The sequence below is a fragment of the Rhea americana genome, unplaced genomic scaffold (assembly GCF_003343005.1).
Source record: "Rhea americana isolate MKP2758 unplaced genomic scaffold, rheAme1 scaffold_65, whole genome shotgun sequence".
Classification (NCBI taxonomy): domain Eukaryota; kingdom Metazoa; phylum Chordata; class Aves; order Rheiformes; family Rheidae; genus Rhea; species Rhea americana.
Genome location: NW_028186812.1, coordinates 1,865,328 through 1,889,553, shown reverse-complemented (window position 1 = coordinate 1,889,553; position 24,226 = coordinate 1,865,328). Strand labels below are relative to the sequence as shown.

The following is a 24,226-nucleotide window of genomic DNA, read 5'->3' as shown; positions in this document are numbered from 1 at the left end:
TAATTAATGTACTAACTGGAAAAATCAGTAAAAACAGATGAGGGAAAACTCACAATGTGTCTACACAAGCCTCAGATCAGATGTGTGCTTTTGAAGCAAATCTTCCAGATTTCTCCATTTGGGCTATGAATGTTTTGCTTCACATCAAAGTGATCTTGGAGAACACAAACTTTTTATTTTGAATGAATCTAAGATGAAAGATGCACTCCAGACATACACACAAAACTCACCTCACRGTAAAATTTGGTCCTCAAAAATAACACAAAGTGTGTTTCAACTGTTAACAGACATTCAAGTCCAAGGGACCCAACTAGAACTATTCTGAAGCAGCTTCCCCTAAAATGTGGATCATGTGGAGACAGGGTCCTTCGCACCATTTGTTTTACTCTGCAGAGCCGCTGGTACCAACACTATTTGCTAAAGTAGATATAGCCACAGTTCAGTGCATCTTTTCATGTTCTGGGAAAGGTCATCTACAAAATGGCAAGAATCATGTCCCAGGGAAATAATCAAGGGCTTACACATAGCTAAACATCAAGAAAGATTTATAAGATCCTGATATATTCAGCAATCTCCCATCACTATGTTACCAGTAGCTCAACTTCATTAGCCAAAAGACTAACTGGACTCTGAGTCAACTTCGGTCTTCTCAGTAAAAACATTTTGGATCTTGTCAAGCTAGAATTTTCTTAGAAGGAAAGGCAAAATGTCCAACTTCTGGCACCCATAAGCAAACTGTAGTCACAAATACAAAAGGTATCTTTTTATAATTTACCCTTTTCTTTAATCTGTTACTCACAATCACAGGGGATGATTCCAGGAGGTCTCCTGCATAATCACAAGCTACTGAAGCTAGTTCTCAAAATCCATACAAAAAGCTACTGCAAAACTGCTCTGTCAAAAAAAAAAAGAAAAAAATAATAATAATTCCTGATATTCTGTAATTACATGCTGTCTCACAGATGAGTGAAAGAAGTTCCAGGTACAGCCTGTTTTCATCTAGTAAGGAGAACTCTGCAACATAATCGTGGAGATTTTAGCTTAAAGTGAATCTACTTACACAGTTTTATAAAAAATCTTGACACAACAGAGTAAAATTTTGATAGCTTCTGGGCAAGGATGGCTACACCTTTAAAACACAATTTAAACACCTTGGTTTGTGAGAAGTAAGATAATTTCCCTGGTATCCAGGATTTAGAGAAATGACTTTATTCTGGGGAGGGGGGGGGAAGAGGGGAAGAAGTGAGGAAGAGAAGCAGTAAATTAGGTGCATCTGAATAGAAACTCAATCATGACACTTCAGAAGAGAAATTTAGGATGAGTCTGATCAGATACCATACTGGAAAAGTAGCCAGCACAACAGTAATCTGTTAGTAAGGCTAGGAACTCTTCAATGGAGATAAAATTCAGAAAAGGTGAAATAACAAATAGACTGGGAAGGGCATAATAGACACCCACAAGGACCTGACCATCACTTTCAGATCCTACAGAGGTATAGGCTACCTGATGGAATTAAGTAAACTACATGAATAGAGTATAGAGAGATGGAACAAAGAAGAGCAGATGAAGAATAATGTTGAACAACTCCAATCCAGTAGACTCTAATGCAGCTGACAGCCTACAAAGCATCCTCATCTGATGAGGATCATCATTCATGAGGAAGACTCAAGTTTGAATCTGGCTCACTTAGTGGAATCCTTACAGACCTTACAAGATTAAAAACAAATTTAGAAAAAAAAATGCCTAACACAAAAAATTGAGCTTGCAAGAGAGAGAAGGTTCAGCTAACAGATACTCCTGCCATTCTCTGATTTAGCAAGTCTTGCAAAAACACAACAGATTTGCAAATCCTAGCTAACAGGCTCAGCTGACTGAAATAACAATGGAACCTAAGCTTCATAACAGTCACAAGCAGGGTCATAAGCACTTCATCTCTCTCTCTCTCTCTGCTTCTCTCTTCCTCCCCCTTCCCCCAAAAGACTATATTAGAATCTCATCCAGCAAGGAATTAGAAGAAATACAACAGAGAACACAGACTTAGGCCCTGCAGTGGAATGCCAGGCATACTCCATTTGAGCCCTTAGTGAAAAATTGATCTCAGGATAAATCCAGATCCTCAGAAAGACATAAAAGGGCAGATTATACCTCCTGTTTATAGTCTAAACATCTGTAATGCCCATGACTATTTGCCAAAAGCGTTCTTCACTTCCAGAAGGGAATTTCTGATTGGTAATTTAATGTTTCTAGACTGCTCACAAAGACTGATCCATTTCAYGACACAAACTAGGATTCCCTTTTGTTGAAATAAAGCAAGTGTCCTCTTGTCATTCTCCTGCACATCATAATCCTGAATACAAGACAAACGTCTGGCACACGCTCCTTAACAAAGTTACTGTATACTGTTGTTCAACCTCTTTTCCTGCTGTCAATAGGCCCATGTCTCTCAGACTACGTGAATAAGCTCGCCAAATCAGCAGGTAAATCACAGCCAGCTTAGATGGAAGAGGATGGAAGGGCTTATTTATTCAGATGCTCTGCTGCTCCTGCCACCACCTCATACAGAAAGTAATCTCAGGAGAGCTGCAGATTAAATGGAAGCATTCTGGTCTTGAGAAGATGCCAAGACTGCATGTGAGTACCAGAAATGGTACCTGCCATGAGGAGTCATGCATATTTAGGCTGTCATGCTTCTCACTGACCCAAGCCAACCTCAGAGTAATTACCTAAGATTAACTGCAAGATTAGTCTGTTCAATAGCTCTGAATCACTCCCAAGTAATGAAGGTCCTGATGAAAACAAAGAAGGTCAATGATGGCAGATAGTCAGCACATTGGTTATAGCTGAGGTTTATAGTGATAGGGTAATTTAAATTTGCAATGGCATCACTTGGTTACAAGTATTTATTTGTCAATTAAACTTTTGAATCAAGTTTTGGCAAATGGTTGAGCTTCTAAATAGCATTYCCTTTTCTGTTTGAAGTCTGATACGCAGTTATAAATTTTTACTTTTAAAACCAAAATTATGTTTGCTCAATACAACATGCATCTAAGCACAAGTTATTATAGTTTAATCAGCAGTGAACTACTGAATGTATTGCTGCTGTCAGATTGAAAAACTGATGTAAAAATCTCACAGCAGTGAAAAAATTACTTACTAATATATTATATAGTTAATATCAAATTAAATCAGCTACTTAAATACCACTTTTAATTACAATGAAAGAAAAAGTGCACTTCTTTCCCTCTTCCCCCAACTACAAATTGAGGACCTATGTAAAAGTCTAATGGGCTTATGATTGCAGCAACACTGGCTTCAGGCTTCTTATAGCAAGAATGTACCATGCAATTCTGGAATGTAGCTTTCTAAATCCTAGGGCTGGGAAATTATTGAATGTTAGAATTTCTTTTTCATAGAATTGCTAAGGTTGGAAGACCTCTGGAGACCATCTAGTCCAACCTCCCAGGGTCACCTCAGCAGGGTCACCTAGAGCATGTTAGACAGGGCTGCATCCAGGCGGGCCTTGAAGATCTCCAGAGAAGGAGACTCCACAACCTCTCTGGGCAACCTGTGCCAGTGCTCCGTCACTCTCACAGGGAAGAAATTCCCCCTCACGGTCAGGCAGAACTTCCTGTGCTTCAATTTTTTGCTCTAGAGGCTCACTGCCTCTAGTCCTTTCGCATGGGACCTGAAAAGAGTTTGTCTCCATCCCCTTGACACCCTCCCTTCAGGTACTTATACACATTGATAAGATCCCCCCCTCAGTCTTCTTTTTCTCATCTTTCATTTCCATAAAGGCTAACAAAGGTTAGAACACTGGCCTTCATAACTGCCTATTAGCACTTCTATTCTATAGCTTAATTTGATAATGCATGAAAGTCTTCCACAAGATGTTTAGAACCATATTGAACATCTAAGACCAATTTGAAATTCAGTTTAAAACCTGAGTGTGCAAGATGCATTTTAACATTAGGACTAATTAACTATATGATCTGCTTCTTTAGCTAAGGAAGCACTTGAAAGAGTTCAAGTGATAGCTCTCATACTGGTAACCAAGAGGTTTGGAAGAGACTTTTCATAATTATATAAATCCCACTTTTCAAAATGACTCTCCTTTCTGTAACTATCCTCCTTAATAGAACTGAATGGCTGAAGAGCTTGAGTTACCTTGGAAAAGAGTGCTTGGACTACATCCTCCACCATACAAAGATAACTGTTTCCTCCATTAAGTATTTAACAGAAGATTATGTAACATATCAGATTTCATGAACATGAGAGGGAGGCAAAAGAGAAGCCAAAAAACATTAAAAGACAACTGGAACTTCTGGACAATTTATATATATTTATTTCCTTTAAAAATAAAAAGGTGTATTTTTTTTACTATGTCGCTGTAATAAATTCATATTTACTTCTTTTGCATAAATTTGGAATTAAAATATTTTCCCCTTGTTATATCAGATGACACTTACAAGCATAGCTAAAAATGTAAGTTGAAAATGTGCCTTTGAGCTAAATGTAAACGAGAACAGCCAAACTTCACAGCTACAAAGATTCCTTCATTAGAACTTTTTTTGTACAGAGTCTCATATACTTTTAAAAATCCCGGTTTATCCTTTAACAACATGTAGGCACTTAGCAGAAGGCATTTTTTGATATTCGGAAGTCTTTAAAATCTATGAGGAGTAGCAGAAATATAATCTACCATGACAGGACACAAATGAATTAATATTTTGCTTTTATTGATACTGGCTAGAATCCAGTATTCACAAGTGAAAATGATCTTAGTAATCTAATTCTGCCTTTCATAGTTCTATCTATCACAAATCAATCTGAAAACTTTCACATATCATACTAAAGCTGAGCCTAACTGATGTTTTTTAGCATTCCATTGTGCAAATAACCAGCTTTAATTTTCAGTTCAAAGAAAATAATTTAAACCAATTGGTATTCTAAGTTTAAAAAGAATGACTTCCAGTCAAAARGAGATGGTTTCACTTTAGAATTTTCAGTCTGTCACTTTTCATAAAAGCTTTTTTTTTTAATGATGCAAAAAACATTCAATTACAAAAGTGATTTCTTATACTCCTTTATGAAAAGCAGTTTAGTGAAATTAATGCAAAGACTTTTATGGAAAGACATATTTCATTAAAATACTTCAGTCAGAATAATTCACACTTCACATTGCAAGATTATTTCAAAAGTATGTTTTTATTTTCAGTAAAGCATGGCTAGAAATATTTGCACATTTTTCTTTTGAAAACCATAAGAAAACAATTAGTCCAAAAAGCCTGTAAGAGTAGGCATAGCTTTGTGATGTTCATGAAAAGTTAATCCAGGAAAATGTAATCTGTTTATTCAGGATAAAAGACTATGGCAGTCCTATATTCAATAAATAAGAATATACATTTTGATTTAAAAATTTTGAAAAATGACAGTAACTTTAGTTACAGATAAACTCTGAACTAATGGAGAATTGCATAGTGAAGCAGTTGAAGAAAGAATACTTATAAATCTAATTAAATGGTCCTTCAAAAACAAATAATAAACTAGACAGAAAGCTTGTATCAGATATCTGGCTTCCGCTTCCTTTGCTAAAAATACATACACAGTACTTCACAGATAGAATAACTGAAACATCTTTAATACTTGCTCTCCGTAACAATTCAATTTTTACTTAATTTGAAAGTAAAACCATAACCGACTGTTTAACATCACATATGACAAGGATTACAGTCAACTTTATTACTGCAGATCAAAAGGAGACTTTAAAAATGCAAGCCTAATTAATTAATAAACATGGCAAAGTATTAAAAAAGTGAATCTTTAAGCACATCAATTCAAATCTTCATTCTGAAAGAAGTGAAGGCCAAGTGATTGAACAATGACAAAGATCATTAGYTGGCTAATAAATATCTAAAACAACTATTAATGTCAAGCAGAACACTTTAGAATATTATTTATGTGGTGCCTCCCTAAACAGCTATGCCCCTCCTTTGATGAGTCATATGTCCTTTCTGAAAATAGTTTTTTTTTATTCTTATTAWTACTTTTTCCTGAAGTCAGGTCTATGGAACCCTGCATCTCAAAGAAGTCAACTTTATTTGCCTGCAAGTAGTATTTCATCCAAAAAAAATATATATATATATATATTTAAAAATCGACTACTGAGCCACAAGGCCAATAACTATTGAGGACAAAAACTTTACAGATCCTAAAAGGTCACATTTTCTAAATGAACTATTTTAGTGTTTTTGAAAGAAAATAACACCAATCTTTGCATTTCTAAACCAACAAAATGCACAGTATTTCGAGGATATCAAATTTTCAACTCTATGTATGTTCCATCATATCCCTCCTCCAAAGCTTACATATGAATGCATGCCTTCTCAGTTTTGACTACTGCTAATATGAACCCTTCCATCCTAAAATCATTCTATGAGTCATGATTTACGATTCTGTAACCGATCCAAGATTTTTTTTTTTTTTTGTTTTAACCAACCTTTACAGTTCATCCTTAAGGTTTCAGAAATCTATGATTCAAAGCTGGATAACAATATCTACATTAAGATTTTTTTTCATACTACAGAAGTGCTTCCAAAACGCTAATATTTACATTTATAATTCTCTAATGCTCACTAGGCATCCCATTTTATTTCTCGCACTTTTGCGATGAATTTCTAAAACCTGAAAAGATGATCCAACCAATGCAAATGCAGTTCAGCGCACTTTTAATTTCAGTTTGAAATTAAATCAGTTAAACATATGTGAAAGTCTCAACTAGCATGCAATTGTAGCTTCACACACACACAGAACTAAACAATGTTAACTTCACCTACACAAAGGAAAAAAAAAAAGCCTTACGCAAGCATTCATGGTATAACTACCAAATACAGATAAGCAAATATTTCTGGGTAAAATGCATACATGCTAGTCTCTAGCACTCAACCAAAGCATGACAGAGATAAGAAGCAAAAGTTCAAACAMTGCCCTGATCCTTTCTTCTAAAAGGAAATTACAAAAAGCCTTCCAGTTAAATAGGCACCACAGTATTATGGCATGGCTATTGTGTGAGTTCTAACTAAAAGCTAGGTAGGTGCATTTTGAACTAAAGTTTACAGAACCAATGTAAACTTAAGAAGTTTCTATTTGTTTTTAATTCTATTTTTAACTTACTATTGAACCCTCATAACAAATAAATTACAGTTTTCTCCTTTATAAGTGAATTTCAAATAATAGTAGGTGTCTGATAGACTTGAAAACGAAAACATTTAATTACCTCCTTAATGCACACTTAGTTACAATACTGCCCAGTAGGCTCAAACATCTCAACTGCTACAAAATCTTTCAAGAGGAATTGTTAGTTTTCTATCTGTTCAGTCCATGACTCAAAAAGCACAATGTAAATACAAGACAAATCCTACAAGATGCAAGTTCTGAGACCACAGTATGGAAGTTAAATACTTCTATCCACATTGCAGTGGATATAGAATGAGGGATTATGACAAAATAAGTTTAACATAAGCTATTTACTGGTGACACTGTCCCCCAAAAGATCTCTAAATAGCTTCACATGTGTAGGGAGAGATACCAAGAAAAATCCCCACAGAATCTGCAGGCAAGAGCCTATGAGAGAAAAAGCAGATTCCAGGAGAGCGAAACCATCTCTTCTGAGGAAGCAGCAAAGTTACTGCACAGCTACACCCCATGGCCAGTACTTGACACAAGTCGCAATCAACTGGGCATACCAGAAAGGGCGACGCATCTAGGAAAGCCAGTATGGATAACTAAATACTGTTCATCACTTGGAAAGATCAATCACATTTTGTCTAATTACAGCTCACCACTGCAAATGCCAACCACATTAAGAAAATTCACACATTGCAAAAGTTGCAAAACAGCTAAGCCAGCTGTTTTTTGAAAGAATCCACAGAAAGGAGTTGTATTGGACATTGACCAATTTCTGCATAAAACTAATTCTGCTTACAACTAGAAAGGAAAATATTTAACTCAGGTTTTCAGGACCTCTTTAATAACTGTATTTGGAAATGTTTCCATCATTTAAACACAGCCAACACCTCCAAGGCCAGAACTACATAAGCACTGAGCTCCCAGAAACTCAAGCCCCTCAAAGTCCAAGTTACCACCTACTGAATTAAAATCATAGAATCGGTAAGGTTGGAAGGGMCCTCTAGAGATCATCTAGTCCAACACCCCTGCTTAAGCAGGGTCACCTGCAGGTCACCAGCAGGGCAGATGCTCCAGCCCTCTGATCACCTTTGTAGTCCTACACTGGACTCTCTCCAGTAGCTCCATGTCTCTCTTGTCCTGAGGAGCCCAGAACTGGACACAGGACTTGAGATGAGGCCTCACCAGAGCTGAGTAGAGGGTCAGGATCACCTCCCTTGGCCTCCTGGCAACATTCTTCCTTAATGCAGCCCAGGAGACCRTTGGCCTTCTTGGCCACAAGGGCACCTTGCTGGCTCATGGTCAACCTGTCATCCACCAGCACTCCCAGGTCCTTCTCTGCAGAGCTGCTCTCCACAAGGTCAGCCCCCACCTTGTACTGATGCCCAGGGTTATTTCTCCCTAGGTGCAGGACTCTGCACTTGCCCTTGTTGAACCTCATGAGGTTCCTCTCTGCCCAACTCTCCAGGCTGTCCAGGTCTCTCTGAATGGCAGCACAGCCCTCAGGTGTGTCAGTCACTCCTCCCAACTTGGGATCATCAGCAAACTTGCTGAGGAGGCACTCTGTCCCCTCATCCAGGGGAATAATCCCAGACAATGTCTGTGCAAAGTTTTATAAAATGACATTTTACTCCCCAAAAATCAGCCAGATAAGTTGTACACAAAAAAAAAAAAAAAAAAAAAAAAAAAAAAAAAAAGTCTACAATAGTAAAAGACTTCAACTTTTGTTCTCACTTACAGTAAAAATCTATTGACCTAGAATGGCTGCTCTTAACTTGCAGTAGTATGAAAAGATTAAAATATCTGCAATTAAAAATATTACAATGGAAACTTAGCACAGATCAAGACATCAAGATATAACTTACACTATATCAGTACCAAAATATATTAACAGTTACTGCAAAATGCTGCTTTCCTTAATAACTCTCTTGGCTGCAAGTATTAATTTTTAACGATGCCTCAGTATCCTTTCAGCAGTGTTTTAAAGATTCCATCTTGCTACACTAAGTACACACTATTTAAGTAGATTTCTATTTTCTAAGTAAATAGAAACAACTGAGTTTTTATTCAGTTAGGATCTGTTTTTAAACTACAAACAATTCCTTCCAAAAAACTTGAATATTTCTTAAAGAAAATTAAAATCAAAATTATCCAATTAAATTAAATTGGTTGCACTGTCATGACAGCTTGTATCATGTCTTGCTTGTGCTCTGGAGTATGTAGTCACCTCAACAACTTAGAAAACAAAATAAGATGTATACACAAGAAAAATCTTTTAGGGGCATGGCTTACAGCCAGTTCAGATATACTGCTTTATTTATTATTTATTTATATTTAAATAGAGAGGCACCAGTTTAGTTCAGGTTGAGACTAGCTTAACCACTCTGCTTACTAAGAACACACTGAAAATCTACTGAAATTCCACAAAGAACACACGAGATATATTTAGATAATTTAAACAAGGTGCTCCTGAAATTCCCCTGACCTCCCAAAAATGATTTAGATCATATCAACACTTCAAACTTTTTATGGCTTTTTCTGCACATCTGGATAGTATCAGTTTGGGGTACAAGACACATTTAAGATTGATCTTGGTCAAAATAAATTATTTTCTGTGTGCTACTTTTTTGAGGGGGGAAGTGACTTTTGGATAAAATAGGACATAATTGGCTTCTCATCTTATTTTAGATCTGTCAGTCTCTAAGTAGTACAGGAGTAAAACTCAATTACAGGGTTTGCAGCTGGGGCTGGGACCACAAACCAAAGCTGTGACAATGACCCCAAATGTGGCCTATTTTCTAGCGCCTCTGGCTTTCTTAAAACTCAGAAAAAGCATATGCTCTGAAACTTCTTAACTGCTGTAAGTTCAGTTTTGAAAGGAAAATTTGTTAAAATGTCATAAAAAATAAAACAAAACAACATTTAAGTATTCCAATGCCCATATGCAGGCTTAGCCTCTGGCTTTAACAGATGGTGAAATTCCCTCAAACACCTCAAAAGAGAATCAAATGCTATATAATCAATTATTCCTAGGTCTTTGCAAATCCAGGCAGGCAGGCAGAGTTGCATCATTTAAATCCAGGCAAGCAGGCATAGTTGCATCATTTAAAAGATAACATGTTCACACTCAGGGTTTTCTACTCTTAATTTTAGTTAGTGTGCTTTAGCATAAAGTTTCCTTTCAGTGGTATCATTTCTTAACAGCTAAATTCAGCCTAAGTAACTACAACTTTATTAACTTACACTTTTTGTGCTGATACTTTTAAGAACAGGTTCAACATGGGAACTATCATCCTTGACAGCCTAAAAGGCATCATCTTACAGGGCACAGCCCCGCTCAGCTGATACTTTCCTTCCCTTTCTCACCCTTCCTTTTGCTTGCTGCTTATAGTTAGACCAAAGGCTCTTAATACATAAATGTTTTGCACTAGTCTGAGTTCTTGTATTTCTGAGAAAGTGATGTCTTGCTTACTAAACTACACTTTCAAGTGAGAAAAAGGATTATGGACTTTTTTTTTCCCTTTTAATCTGAACCAGGACATCCAACAGAGTAAATACATCTCAATTTTTACTGTGTAAGCATTTTTATTATAATGATTTTCTTCTCGTTACATGAGCCTCTTAAACTAGTAATAAGGAAACACATAAAAACTGCAAGGACTGGGAACAACTTGCGTATTCATTTCATGTAATACCTATAAATGTAGACTGAAAGCCATACTTGCTGAAGAACAGTCTGTTTAAAATACAGTATTAACTCCTATTCAGTGAGCTATATCTTTAAAATGACAAATATTGTATCTGTGTCAACTGTCAAAGACTAACTCCATCGCAGTGACTATGCCTACGCATCATTYCAGTCATAACGTGCTTATTCTTGTACAAGTTACTTAGAACAAAAGCATTTTCTTTGTATAAGATGACCTATTAAAATTGTATTTCATCATTTTATTACAAGATCTTCTTTGCTTAATATATTACAGTTTCTAAGTTACATGTATTCATATGCAATACAAACCACTGATATCAAACATTTTATCTGTAAAGGTTAGATATAAGAGTCATTAATCTATTCTTCTCAACCAAATGGATATAAAACGCAATACTATCTTCCAGTATGGAGCCACAGCTGTGGGTTTCCCCCCACATACATACTGATATCAAGCATCATAACTTTGAGAACTGTGCTAACAGCTTTTCTAGTTTGAGTCCAATTCATGCCAATCAGCTAAGGAAAATAATGTTTATATTGTGTATTTTGAGCCACAAAGTTTCACTAATTCAGTATTAAGCAATTCATTATTATCATCATGTATTTTCAGCAGAATATTGAATGTAGCTATCTTTTAAATTTTTGAAATATAAGAAATAAAGCTCACTTATGACCATAGCTGTGATTTCCAGAACTTATAGACACTGTCAGGTTTCTGTGTTTCATCCAAGGCTATCTAAAAACGAGCAGGCTCAACGGATGAAAAGTAAACATTTGCTGCTGCGGTTCATAGCCGTCTGTTTTGTTTCCTGGATGCATGTGGTGCAAATTGTCCTCTTTTGGGTTAGGCATAGCAATATTGACTGGATTATTCGTGAGTAGATGTTGCAGCTCATATTGTGAGATGAAGAAAAAGGTTGCTATAATTAAAAGGCTTCCCAGACACCACCTCCCACTTTTGGGGAGATGGAACTCTATTAGTTGCACAAGAATAAAGACCTAAATGTGCAAATGATTAAAGGACTGGAACATCTGACATATGATGAGAGAGGCTGAAGAGAGCTGTGATTGTTTACCTCGAGAAGAGAAGGCTTGAGGGGATCTTATCAACGTGTACAGATACTTGACAGCAAGTGCAGGCAACAGAGCCAGTCTTTTTTCAGTGCCCAGTGACAGGACAAGAGGCAATGGGCATAGGAAATTCCACTTACAGGTAAGTATCTTATTTACTGTGAGGGTGGTCAAACATTGAACAAGTTGTCCAGATCAACTGAGGAAATCTCCATCCTCAAAGATATTCAAAACCCAACCAGACAAGGCTCTGAGCAACCTGCTGTAGTTGATCCTGCTTTGCATAGGTGGGTCAGTCTAGAGACCACCACAGGTCCCTTCCAACTTCAACTACTGTGCATTTCAATGGAATGTCTGTGATTCTGCTAGCTTACAGTAGTGCTCTGAAAATGATATTGCAGGAGGAGTTCATGACATAAGTGCCACAAATAAGGATGGAGAGATAGGCGAGGAAAGGGATTAACATAGTTTTGTTGAAAGAAAAAAAAAAAAGTCGCATGAGCCTAAGAGATTATGTTTACGCTTCTTTTTAGAGGGATTTAATTCAATGTTGCCCTAAACAATACACAATTCTAGCAGTTTCTCCTTTTCTGTCCATTTCTGTATTCACATAATGTTTAAATAATGTTCTCTGAAGTATCACAGGAGAGAGTGCAGGCTCCATGGAGTGCAGGGCAGATGAGGAAACCCTTCACTTGAAAGCTACTTAAAACAAAATCAAACAAACAAGATAAAACTGATGGAGGATACTCTGGACTCTCTGGAAGAAAGTTTTCTGGACTTGTACATGCCATAGCTGAAGACATAGAAGAAAAGGCAAATAAAAGACTCCTGCTACTTCACGGAGTACATGGAGTAGGAGGCCTACAAACCTCCATAGGGCCAAAGAACTACAGAAGATTTAAGTGGCTTTTATCTCCAGAACATCTTGCTGGAAGACTCTGAGTCAAAAGTAGTCTTACACAAATACTTCCATGGCTATTTTTACGGCATATTTCTTATGGCAATTCATCATGTGAATATTAACAGCCAAGTAGCAAACGATCACAGATACGAATCACTGACACCACACCTTACCATGTACCAAAGCTATGGGTTTCACTGGAGAAACAGAAGGGAAAGAGAGAGTGCCAATATTAACTCGTCAGTAGTATTATGTTGGCTCTTCAGTGAATTTCTGGCTCACGGAGAAAACATATACAGGCTTACAATCCTGCTAAACACGTAAAAATCAAGCTGACAACAATCCCTTTTGTTTGAGTTCTCGATCCTGCTCCACAGCTCTTGCTACAATACCACACACAATCCCAGTTCTTTCACAAACCACTATAGACAGATTTTTTTTATTAATTAGTGTGCAGGTCCAATTTTGGAAGTGCCTTGGTTTCTAAATCTTAAACTRAGTAAATGTAAGCTCTCAAATTGGATGATTTATTAAGAATTACAATATGAGAACTTCCAAGCATGACTGTGTCAGTTATATCTTAAGGTCAAAAACTATTTCTGATCATCAATGTATATATTTGATGCTGTAACATAATTATGGACCCAGTTCAAAAACTAAACAATTATACTACTTCGTTTTAATTTGGGAAAACTGCTACAAAAAGGAYTGCACAAAATATTGACAGGTGTGAGTTTCTCAGCATCCACATGTTCACCTGACTGGTGTATCATTTCAGTTTTGTATTTATCAGGGCCAGAAATATTCCACATATACTTCCAGCTAAGTATCACTGAAGAACAACATATTTAAAAATAAAACTGAAAAGTAAAACTAAAATTTTGCTGATTATTGTATGGCTTAGCAGACCATGCTAACAGTAAAAATGAGTGATTTTATAGTTCTGTACTTGACAGATTAAGTCTGAGAAGTCTTACTTCAGTAGTTTTTTCATTTTTTAAACAGTGATTTCTACAAAGTTCTACATCTCTGCCTTTGAATTTTTCAGACTCTTCTCAGTGTAAAGATTCATCAAATTAAAGACAAACACAAATGTAGTTTTGTATATGGAGCTGAGGACACTAGAAAGTCATAAGGTCTTAGTAAATTCCCTTCTTTCAAAGGGGAACAGCAGAAGAGATCAGCTATGAAAGCACAAAACTCCACTTAGTAAGATTGTTCTTTATCTCTCTCCATCTTCTGTAACTGGRCAAACCCACAATGCAGTATTCAGAGGGGACGGAGCTGCTCTCCTTCCTACAAAACTGGCTTCTTCTTTTGATTTCAGGCAATAGCTTTTGTCCCACTCCCTCAACATTCCAACTCCACGCAAAGCAACAGTCTCAGCTCATCTCCCTTTGCAAAGGTGCTAGGTCAATTGAGAATTTCATTCTCCCCAYGTAACACCCTCAGCATGTTAGTTCAAGCTATGCTTTTCAAGATCTTCTTTTGGATCTACTGCTTTAATCTTTCCCAATCTTCAGGTACATTTGCTCACAGTATGGAGATACTCGTTAGCTACACAGAGTTCCTCAGTCACATTTTGATACATGTCCTCCAGAAGAAGGAAGACAGCTTTCCTATTCTGCCAGCTACAAAAACCGCAAGTTCAGCTTTAAGCAGGAGCACACCCCTGATTTCAGTTACATATTTTTTTAAAATGCAACGCACTAAGACTAAAAGTGACGTAGAAAGATTTTTAGCTCACAGTTAGATGTAGAAATATTTATTGACAGAGTAAGCCACACAGCTGCAAAAGGGCGAAGGCAAMCTGTGATTGGTCAGGGATGAGCAGTTTAAGTGGGGCTGCTCACTAATTCAATACTTTGGCTTCACCAACTCATTCCTAGATTAGAGGCAGTTAGCATGACTATCTTCCAGAATTATGAAGAAGTCTGCATGCTTTTAATGAACAATTTGAGGCTGTATTCAAGAACCTAAGTGACAACAACGCAGATTTACTTACTCACTCCTTCAACTTTGAATCCCAGCTTTAACCTGTATTTCATGGTCATTGATAAAGACATACCTTACAGTTCTCCATGCTTCTGTATCATGAAAGAGTCTTCATTTCAGTAGGTTTGTACAGGCTACTTTGCGAATCAACAGACATTGTTTCAAAAATTCACATTTGTATTTACAGATATTCAAAACATTTTCTCTTTACAAAAGAAGCGAGGGAAAAAATGAAAAGGTGTTTAACTGGCTCTTAAACAGCCAACTTAGAGTTAAAAGTCAATAGTAGTTAGAAAAATTTTACGTTACTATTTGTCCTAGAATATTCAAAACTTAAGAGACCAGAAAAAGTGAGATAATGTAAAACTGATTACAACGCCATACTGCTGGTACGACAGTTTAGAAAGCTTTAATCAAAAGTTTGATTATTTCCTGCTCTCTTTCTACTCTGGCCCATTACTACATAAGCTATGAGGTACCAGAAAGCATGATTAAATGCACTCASAAGAATAACAATTTCACTTATAAGTGAGTACCTTGCCCTATCTCATTCTTCAGTTAATTTAAAAAACTAATATCTAGTCTAAATAGTTAAAAAAAGTCCTTCCAACTGTAAACAAAAAAGCCAAAGAAGCATCATTTTCCAAATACAGAACTCAATCATTTGTGAGTAAGTTATAGAATAGCATAAGCAGTAGTCATATTTATGCAAGCTTTCAGTGAAGCTTTAAGTTGGAACAATTTCACGGATGCAACCCGATTTTATATTAATGCAGGATATCTACATCATTGAATTGCACTAATACAAATGAATTGACATTACTGGTACAAATCTCTGTAATACAGAAACTACTTAGACTTACTTATTTTCTGAAGACTATTATTTTCCATGTAATAGTCCAAGCACCTTCCAAGGTGCTTTGAAGCACATAAACTGCCAGACAGCAAAAAAGCAGAGACTTATCAGATAGAGAAACACCATATCTGATTAATCACAGATAACAAATAATCCTGCTTTACGAGATGAATGCAATTAACTGTCTTCCTAATTTTGAAGTTATGAAACTACAGTTCAAATAGTTAAAAATCCATCTTAGTTCTATAGTTGAAACTGATATTTGTAAAATTAAGGAAGTGATATGTTAATCACTGCGAAGAATCAAATATTTTTATTGTTAATTATCATTATGCTCAGTATTATGTAGTAAATGCTGTATCATTCATACTACACGCAAGCCAAACCTTTAGAGGCAAGAAGTGGTAGGTACATGTCAAATTCAAAAATGGTATTTTGAAAGATCTGCTGCTTGTGATTATAAAAGTGAGTTCTATATTTGGCTCACACATAAAGAGAGCTTAAAGGTTCTATGCAACAATTAATAAGACACCAGGATAGGATCACTCAAAAATAAAAATGGCAATAAGGATCAAATTCTGTAATAAAATTAATGGAACATCATCGACATTAGTGGACACTATTATACTGATTCTTTGGTAATCAGACACATATCAACTTACACAGTTGCTGCAACGATATTGTTCTGTGAGCAAAGCTATTAAGTGCTGTATTAACTGGAAAGCAACAAAAGTGAAATTGTTGTGATGGTCTTATTTAGGACAGACTAAGATATAGAAATAAAAAAGTGAAGTGCCAAGTAATAAATAGATAAGATTAGGAAGTTGACTTAAAATTGGGCAGATAGCTTATGAAGTTAACAAAGCTGTGAAAAGCCATAATATCGATCAGTACTGAACTGAAAACTGGTTGAAAGGCTCAGAGGGTCGTCATCAGTGGTGCAGAGTCTAGTTGGAGGCCTGTGGCTAGCAGTGTTCCCCAGGGCTCAGTACTGAGTCCCATCTTGTTCAACTTTTTCATCAATGACTTGGATGTGGAGACAGAGTGCCTCCGCAGCAAGTTTGCTGACCATACCAAGCTGGGAGTAATGGCTGATGCCCCAGAGCACTGTGCTGCCATTCAGAGAGACCTGGACAGGCTGGAGAATTGGGCAGAGAGGAATCTCATGAGGTTCAACAAGGGCAAATGCAGAGTCCTGCACCTAGGGAGAAATAACCCTAGGCACCAGTACAAGCTGGGGGCTGACCTTGTGGAGAGCAGCTCTGCAGAGAAGGACCTGGGAATCCTGATGGATGACAAGTTGACTATAAGTCAGCAATGTGCCCTTGTGGCCAGGAAGGCCATGGTATCCTGGGGTGCATTAGAAAGAATGTTGCCAGCAGGTCATCCTCTGATGAGGATGAGGTCCAGTAGATCCTCCTGCTCTACTCAGGCCCCACTAAGGCCACATCTAGAGTACATCTGGACTCTTTTCAGTGGTGCCTACTGACAGGACAATAGGCAACAGGTACAAACTGAAACACAGAAAGTTCTGTCTGAGTGCACAAAAAACTTCCTTACTATGAGGGTGACAGAATACCGGAAGAGATTGCCCAGAGAGGTTGTGGAGTCTCCTTCTCTGGAGATATTCAAGGCCCGCCTGGATGCAATCCTGTCCAATGTGCTTTAGGTGACCCTGCCTGAGCAGGGGGGTTGGACTAGATGATCTCCAGAGGTCCCTTGCAACCTCAACCATTCTGTGATTCTATGAATATTAACAGCCTTGGTTTTGCTACCAATCCAATTATAGATTTTATTTCATTTCACTGACTATATTCAGTATGGTGTCTTGCAAAAGGGAATGGGTGAATAGACTCTTCAGTAGAAATTCAGAGGTAATTACACGGTTTTGGTTTTAAAGCATGTAGTTAAGCACAGTGATTCATATATTTGATAAGTATGAGTGGAAATGAAACATATTAATATGAAAGAAAAACTGCATCATAACCACCTAGACATCAACTTCATGAACAGATTGAGCCATGCTCCTCAACTTCTACACCCTTTAGTAATGATCTGAAACCCAAGGAGGAAGGAGTGAGTAGAAAATATGGAGGGGAACAGAAAGARTAGCTGTATGCTTAGTTACACACTAAACACTTAGTCTTACAAAACATATGGTTTATAGGTGGAACAAGCTCACCATTTTGTAAAAATGGCATCTTGATAGTGAAAGCTGCTAACCCTTTGCTTGATCCAAAGGGAAAAAACATAGGTAGGGTCTCAGGCAGGGGTAGAGGGAAAGAGTTGAGGTGTTTTACAGATGCTACCTCAGAACTTCATTCTTTTGATGTGACACAGAAAGAAAAAAAATGTATTCACGGTATTCATTTCCCTTACAATCCATGAACTAGAATCCTGTAAAGAAGACTTAAGACGTATACTTAAGAAAACAGCTGTTCAGAGTTAAGTGGTAAAAAATACTCAGTGGTATGTGCATCATGACAGATTTAGAAAAGTTATCACCTATAGAAACATATCAATCCATCATACCAAAACTACAACAGATTCCAAGGCACTTGCTGAGATCTCTCTAGAGCTTTATAACTGATACAAGGATTGAGAAAAACCTCCTACCCTTAAACACCTACTGTCAAAGATTAGATTTAAAAAAAAAAACTTAAAGCAATCAGAAATATTAGAAGAAATTAAATGAATATTATAATTCTACTACTGTTGTAGTTCAGTCATTGGTCTGATTTCAGGAAAATCTTTGAAAGTTTTCCACAAAAGTATGAGATAATGAGAAATGCTACAGTATTCTTAAGCCACTGCCCATGGAATGCTATCTCTAACAATGGACRCTGCCATCTTCATAGGAATCTGGTACCTTCTACTGTCACTTCCAGGTACAGAGCAGTGTGAAGACATGAGCAGGAGAAAAAGTGACCAGTGGGATACACAGTAACTTGGACAAGAACTGTCACTTCCATTTAAGTAATCCATATTACTTAAAAATAAATAAATAAAACACCATTAAAATTCTCTCAAACTTTACTTTTCTGAATAATACTGTCCACCAGCAGAGAATTGTATTACAACTATAGGAAATTCCATTTTCTAGGTGGACGTTTAAGTTCTTGAGCCTGCAAAACTAGTTCCCCAGGAAGAACAGAGGCCATAAGATAGCTATTAAAGGTCTTATGACCCACTCTTTCTCAGAGCAAAATAGCATCCAATGACTAAAAGCATTTTTCCTCCCCACACAACACAATTGACAGAGCACTGCCATAGGATGTTGCAGCAGCCAAGAGTAAGTGGATTCAAAGACTCCAAATATCACAACCCAATGGGAGTTCAGAAACTCCCTCAGCAGCTTTTTGAGTAAGAGAAGCACCAAAGGAAAGATCAGTCTTACATATGCCCCTTTTCACTCTTCCTCATGACCACTTCCACAGAAAGACTGTTGGGCCGTAAGGATCTCTCACATAATCCAATCCATTTGCTCTCAAGCAGCAAATGTCATTCCTGTAAAGTGGAGTGTGACAGAACACTAAAAAATGGCTTACCTCTTGTGATGGGTGACTAACACTGAAGTAGGATGTTACAGCCAAGAAAATGAAAAGAGCTAGGCGGAAGTGTGGGCTGAAGTCTACAAGAACAGCAAGGGACTTTTTGAACTGCGCCTGGTGTTTGACCTACTTCTTATAAGTACTCTCTTGCCTGACAAACATGTATATATAAAACAAAAAGTTTTCCAGATTGCACAAAGAGAACACTGCTCAGCTACACTTGCATCAGTTTGAAATCTGTTCAAATCTGCATCACATCATCTATTCAAGATGCATAGGCAAAATGACCAGCATGTGTCAGCAGCAGTTACACTTTTTCAGTTTCAGTTGGCCTGCTGTTGTTTCCTATTTTGTACTCCCATAGAATCAGCACTACAAAACTCAAAATCAAAACCTCTAAGAAATTCAAATTAGAATAGAGAAACAAATTTTGGAAACAATGCAATTTAGTAATCATATTTGATCAAAACTGGACATACACAGTTAAAAACATCTTAGGATTTTCTTTTCCTTCAGTATCAATAAAACATTGAAAAAGGAGAAAATTAAGGAAGCAAGAGAGTAAAAACAATAAAAGGAAAGACCATCGGCGATACAGTACAGATCAACTAAGTAAAACCGTGTTAAAATTCTGAACTGGGAAATAACAAAAATACGTACCTGAAGTCAAACACTTGAGGTCAAACAATGTAGATGGGCAGACTGACCCAGTTCCAACTTGGTACCACATTTGCTGGAGCACATGGTGCAAACCTTCATTTTAAACATCAGTCTAACACATATCAGGAGTACACAACAGCAAAAAGAAGCAAAAGGACTACGGAGAATAACAACAAGCACATCTACCACAGCAATAACATCCTTGACAGCACCCTAACAAAAACTGACAGAGTTGTTCAGAAGGAAGGCCTGCTCATTAGTAAATTCATGGGATTGGTGTCAAACTACCTCAAAAGAGTAATCACTAAGAGCAATTAAAGGATTACATAGTTTGCAAGGAAAGTCTTTTTCAATTTGATGCTTTGTACACAAGGGCCAATGAATACACATCTCAGAACCTGGGGATTCTCCTCAAATCCAAGCACCAAAAAAAAAAAAAAAAAAAAAAAAAAAAAAAAAAAAAAAAAAAAAAAAAAATATAAGCACCATCAGAGAGGAATGCATGATATGACAAGAAGTTCCCTCAAATTTCCAGAAATTAAAAAGAATATGATATTCCAGAACATTGTGATCAAAAAGCCTTCAGATCTCAGAACTGCTAGCATTAATACTATGAAGGTCAAAAGATGCTATGTCTTTTTAAGGATAACTGTAAGCAGTTTGCAGGCACTGGCACAGAAAGRGCTGAACCCTTGCTCAGTATGTCTTACACTGTAATGCTAAACAATGAAAAAATAATATAAACAACACTAGCAGAGCATGCTCTAGCAATAGATTAAATAAATATATCAATATAACACCATTCTGAGCAGACAATTTCTGAAGAAGTGTCACTAAGAAAAAGAAAAGTCTCAACAGTAACAACTAATCCCATAAAAATGGTAGCATACACAAGAACAAAACATTGCCTGAGCTAATACTGATCCAACTGTTAAGGTCTGGCAAAAGCTGAAAATCAAGGAACCTATTAGACATAGAAAAAAGATTTTGAACACTGGATGAAAGTGCTTAATTACTTGGGGGATACAATAAATCACTATGTCCATCAGCATTAGAAGGTAACTCAACAAACAACTCTGAAATGCTGTGACAGAGACCACAATGTGTGGCCACCAAACCAATTGGTTACAAGTGAAAACTAGCAAAGAGAAACCCCAGAGGAAAACTTACCAGGAAAGAAAAGTGAGTATCTCCACAACAAGGGCAAGCTGAAGTAAAGTTTTGTTTCAGACATTCTTCCTGCTCTGCTTCGCAAGCAGCAGCAAATAAAGAGGAGATTTATTTAAGCTTTACAGAAGACAGCAGAAATTTCAGATAATGATTAAAAAAAGAAATTAAAGTTTGTGATACTATCTGATAATACTACAAGTTACTGCCATATCAAATTCAGGAACTAAAAACAATCTACCAAGTGGCTTACATATTCAAAGGGATACAGGCTAGATGGGGGCTATTATTGCCAAAGACTGTATTATCAAACTAAAATTACCTCTTTAAGCATTGTCCAATCATTATCACACCTGCATTAGAAGTCAATCGTAAATAGTAAAGCATAAAAARGGGGGGGGGGGRAGTTCCTCCCCAGCCTCCMAAAAGGAGGCCTCTAAAATACAAAATTGCATTTTATTTAAAGTTGCTACTAAAATCCACAATATAGAAAACATTTAGTAGTTTATGTATATGCCTTCAGCTTTGCTTCATATCTGCCATATTCACTGGGTTTGTTTAGCATACAAGTAAATTAAACTTCAAATACACAGGCCTAAGTTTGCAACATTCACTGCACTGCACTGAGAAGAAACAGATTAGAAGACACAATGTAACCTTTCCCCGCCCTGGGAATACAGACTATTGTATATTAGACCCCATCTGTTAAGTAACGACTGATCCAGAATGCAACGCTACTGCTGCAGCTTCTCAACCAGTTTCACATTCATGTATGTCTCCTGATGCTGAGAGCACTGTTAAACACCCTTGCATTTATTTTTAAATAGAAGCGTAGATTTCAGCAATAGCAAGTAATCAGTAGTTAGATCTTGTAGCCAGGCACTGTAATAAGCACTTTACATCCTCCAAATACCAAAATATATTCTAAAATCCTAAAGAAGCGAACCAGTGTTAGTCCTGTTACTGATGTATTAACAACTGGAAATAAAAGAAGCTGAAATATCAGTATCTAAAGCAAAAGGAGAGAAAATTGGGAAAGACAAAACATTTTTTTTTAATCCGTCATGATCTACATGAAGCTACTTAGTGAAATAACTACGTGTCCTTCCCTTATTTTGAGTGCTACTTTTAAAGAAAGGGGTAATAATCCAATAAAGTTATGATGACTTGTACCACACGTACCACACTTGTACAAAAATATTTATTTACACATCATCTTTCAGTTAGGTGCCAAATAGCTTGTAGTGAAGAGTAGGAAATATCTACAAGATTATTATTTTGACATATTCACAGAACTATTAGGGCTTTAACTCTGTGCATCCATATAAGCTATAAATATTAAAATRATCTGACCAAACCATGTAGTTCTCTGCATGCTGCAGCTTTTCCATTCAGCCTGTGCTAGGTCAAATGCAAATAACTGTCAAACAAATAGAGGAATAYGTCCTCGTAGAGTGCTTGAAAGAAAGATTCTCTGCATGACTTTGTATAAAATGAGTATAGGTTAGAAGTGTTAGACTCATTTGAAACAAAGGCAGTTTCAATTAATTGCTATTCAGTTTTGAGCAGTCATTTTCCTATCCTATTTTATACGCAAAAATAGAAGATATTTCATTGACTGAACTGCTTCAAAAGCTTTGCTGCAGCAAATCTTGCATTCAGAAGCAGCAAAAAATTGCACATAATTGAAAGTGATTCATTTTTAGATCCACTCATTTGGCTTCTGTAGGTTCCTCAGGCTTTGGTGTAGGTAGCGCAAAAACATTAAGTCATACAGTCCTGCAGTAACTCTTTCACTCCATGAAGTGAGCAGATGACTAAGGAGCTACATTTTAGTATCCTTTCCTTGTTTCAAGCTATTTACCAGCGTCCAATAACGTTTTACAATCCACAGACCTTTAACAAAATTAGCAACACTTATTTTGGGAACAAGAATGTGTTTTGGAAGGCACAACATTATTAAGACGTAAGCAACCCAGTGCAATACTGCAATACAACTAACTCTTACTGACATTAAGGCGCATTAAACCCTTAAAAAAAACCCTCCCTTCTCCTCCCTTTTCCTCTACATTAAAAAGGAAAAAAAAAAAAAAAAAAAAAAAAAAAAGCTCTGAGCTAACAGGGTTAAACCCTTCACACATTTGAGCCACTAAGAAAAGATACCAGCTCAGGCTGCTGTTTTAAATCTTTCGCAATTAAAAACAGATACTATATCCACGCCACTCTTCTTCCAACGGAGAAGTCACCAGGTTACAGGGCAGCATCAAGAACTCGAAGTTGCAAATTACTTAATCGTGTTATTTTTGTGTGTGCGCGCGTGTTATTAATTTTTCCGTTATTAAGTGMACACGCTCCCCGCCGCGGGAGGCGCGGGGAAGGGGGCAGAGCGGCCTGTCCGCGCCGCGCCAGCCGGGGTCCTGCGCGGAGTTCGGGGCGCGCTGCGGGGCCTCTGCCGCCCGCCCGCCCCACGAGGGGAGCAGCGGGCCGCGCCGGGCACGGGCACACCGAGGGGCGGCGGGGGTCTGCGAGGGGAAGAGGGGCGCAGGGGGCCGGGCGGGGTGCGGCGCCGGGGGGAGGCGGGCGCTGCCGGGGGCCTCGGCCCGCCGGGGCGTCAACGGGGCGCGGTGCCCGGGCGCTTACCAGGTTCAGCACCGTCTCCACGATGTCCCGGTTGCTGACCTCGCCGACCTGGATGAGTCCGATGAGCACGGCAAATTTCATCCGGATATTGCGGATCGGCACCGACGGGTTAATCATCCCGGCGGGGAGCACGACGGACCCGGAGCCCGACGCCCTCAGCTCCCCCATCACCGCGACGCCGCCGCCGCCGCCTCCGCCGCCGCCGGCCCCGACGGAGATGAGTCCCGCGGGCTGCGGGTCCGGCCCCGATAGCGGCTTCTCGCTCGCCATTTACCCCCCGCCGTTAGCGGCACCTGCCGCCGCCTCCCCGCCCGGCCCGGCCGCGCCGAGCATCCACCGCAGTGGCAGCCGGCGGGGCCGCAGGGAGCCGGCCCGAGGCGCAGGCACCGTCCCAGGAGCCGCTCCCCGGCTCCGCTATAATGAGGGATTATTATGGGCGCCGATGCCCCGTTAGCCGAAGCCTGCGCAGCCGGGGCCGCCTCCCCGCC

The 24,226-nt window shown here is 38.1% G+C and overlaps 1 protein-coding gene across 1 annotated transcript in view; it reads right to left on the bottom strand.

The window, feature by feature from the left end:
- Nucleotides 1-24,175, bottom strand: part of NBEA (neurobeachin) — a 519,273-nt gene extending 495,098 nt beyond the window's left edge. The window contains exon 1 of the mRNA XM_085320669.1: nucleotides 23,739-24,175. Coding sequence (XP_085176795.1) covers nucleotides 23,739-24,008 — 270 coding nt within the window. The 5' untranslated portion in view covers nucleotides 24,009-24,175. The remainder of the gene's footprint in view (nucleotides 1-23,738) is intronic.
- Between the last annotated feature and the right edge of the window lie 51 nt (nucleotides 24,176-24,226).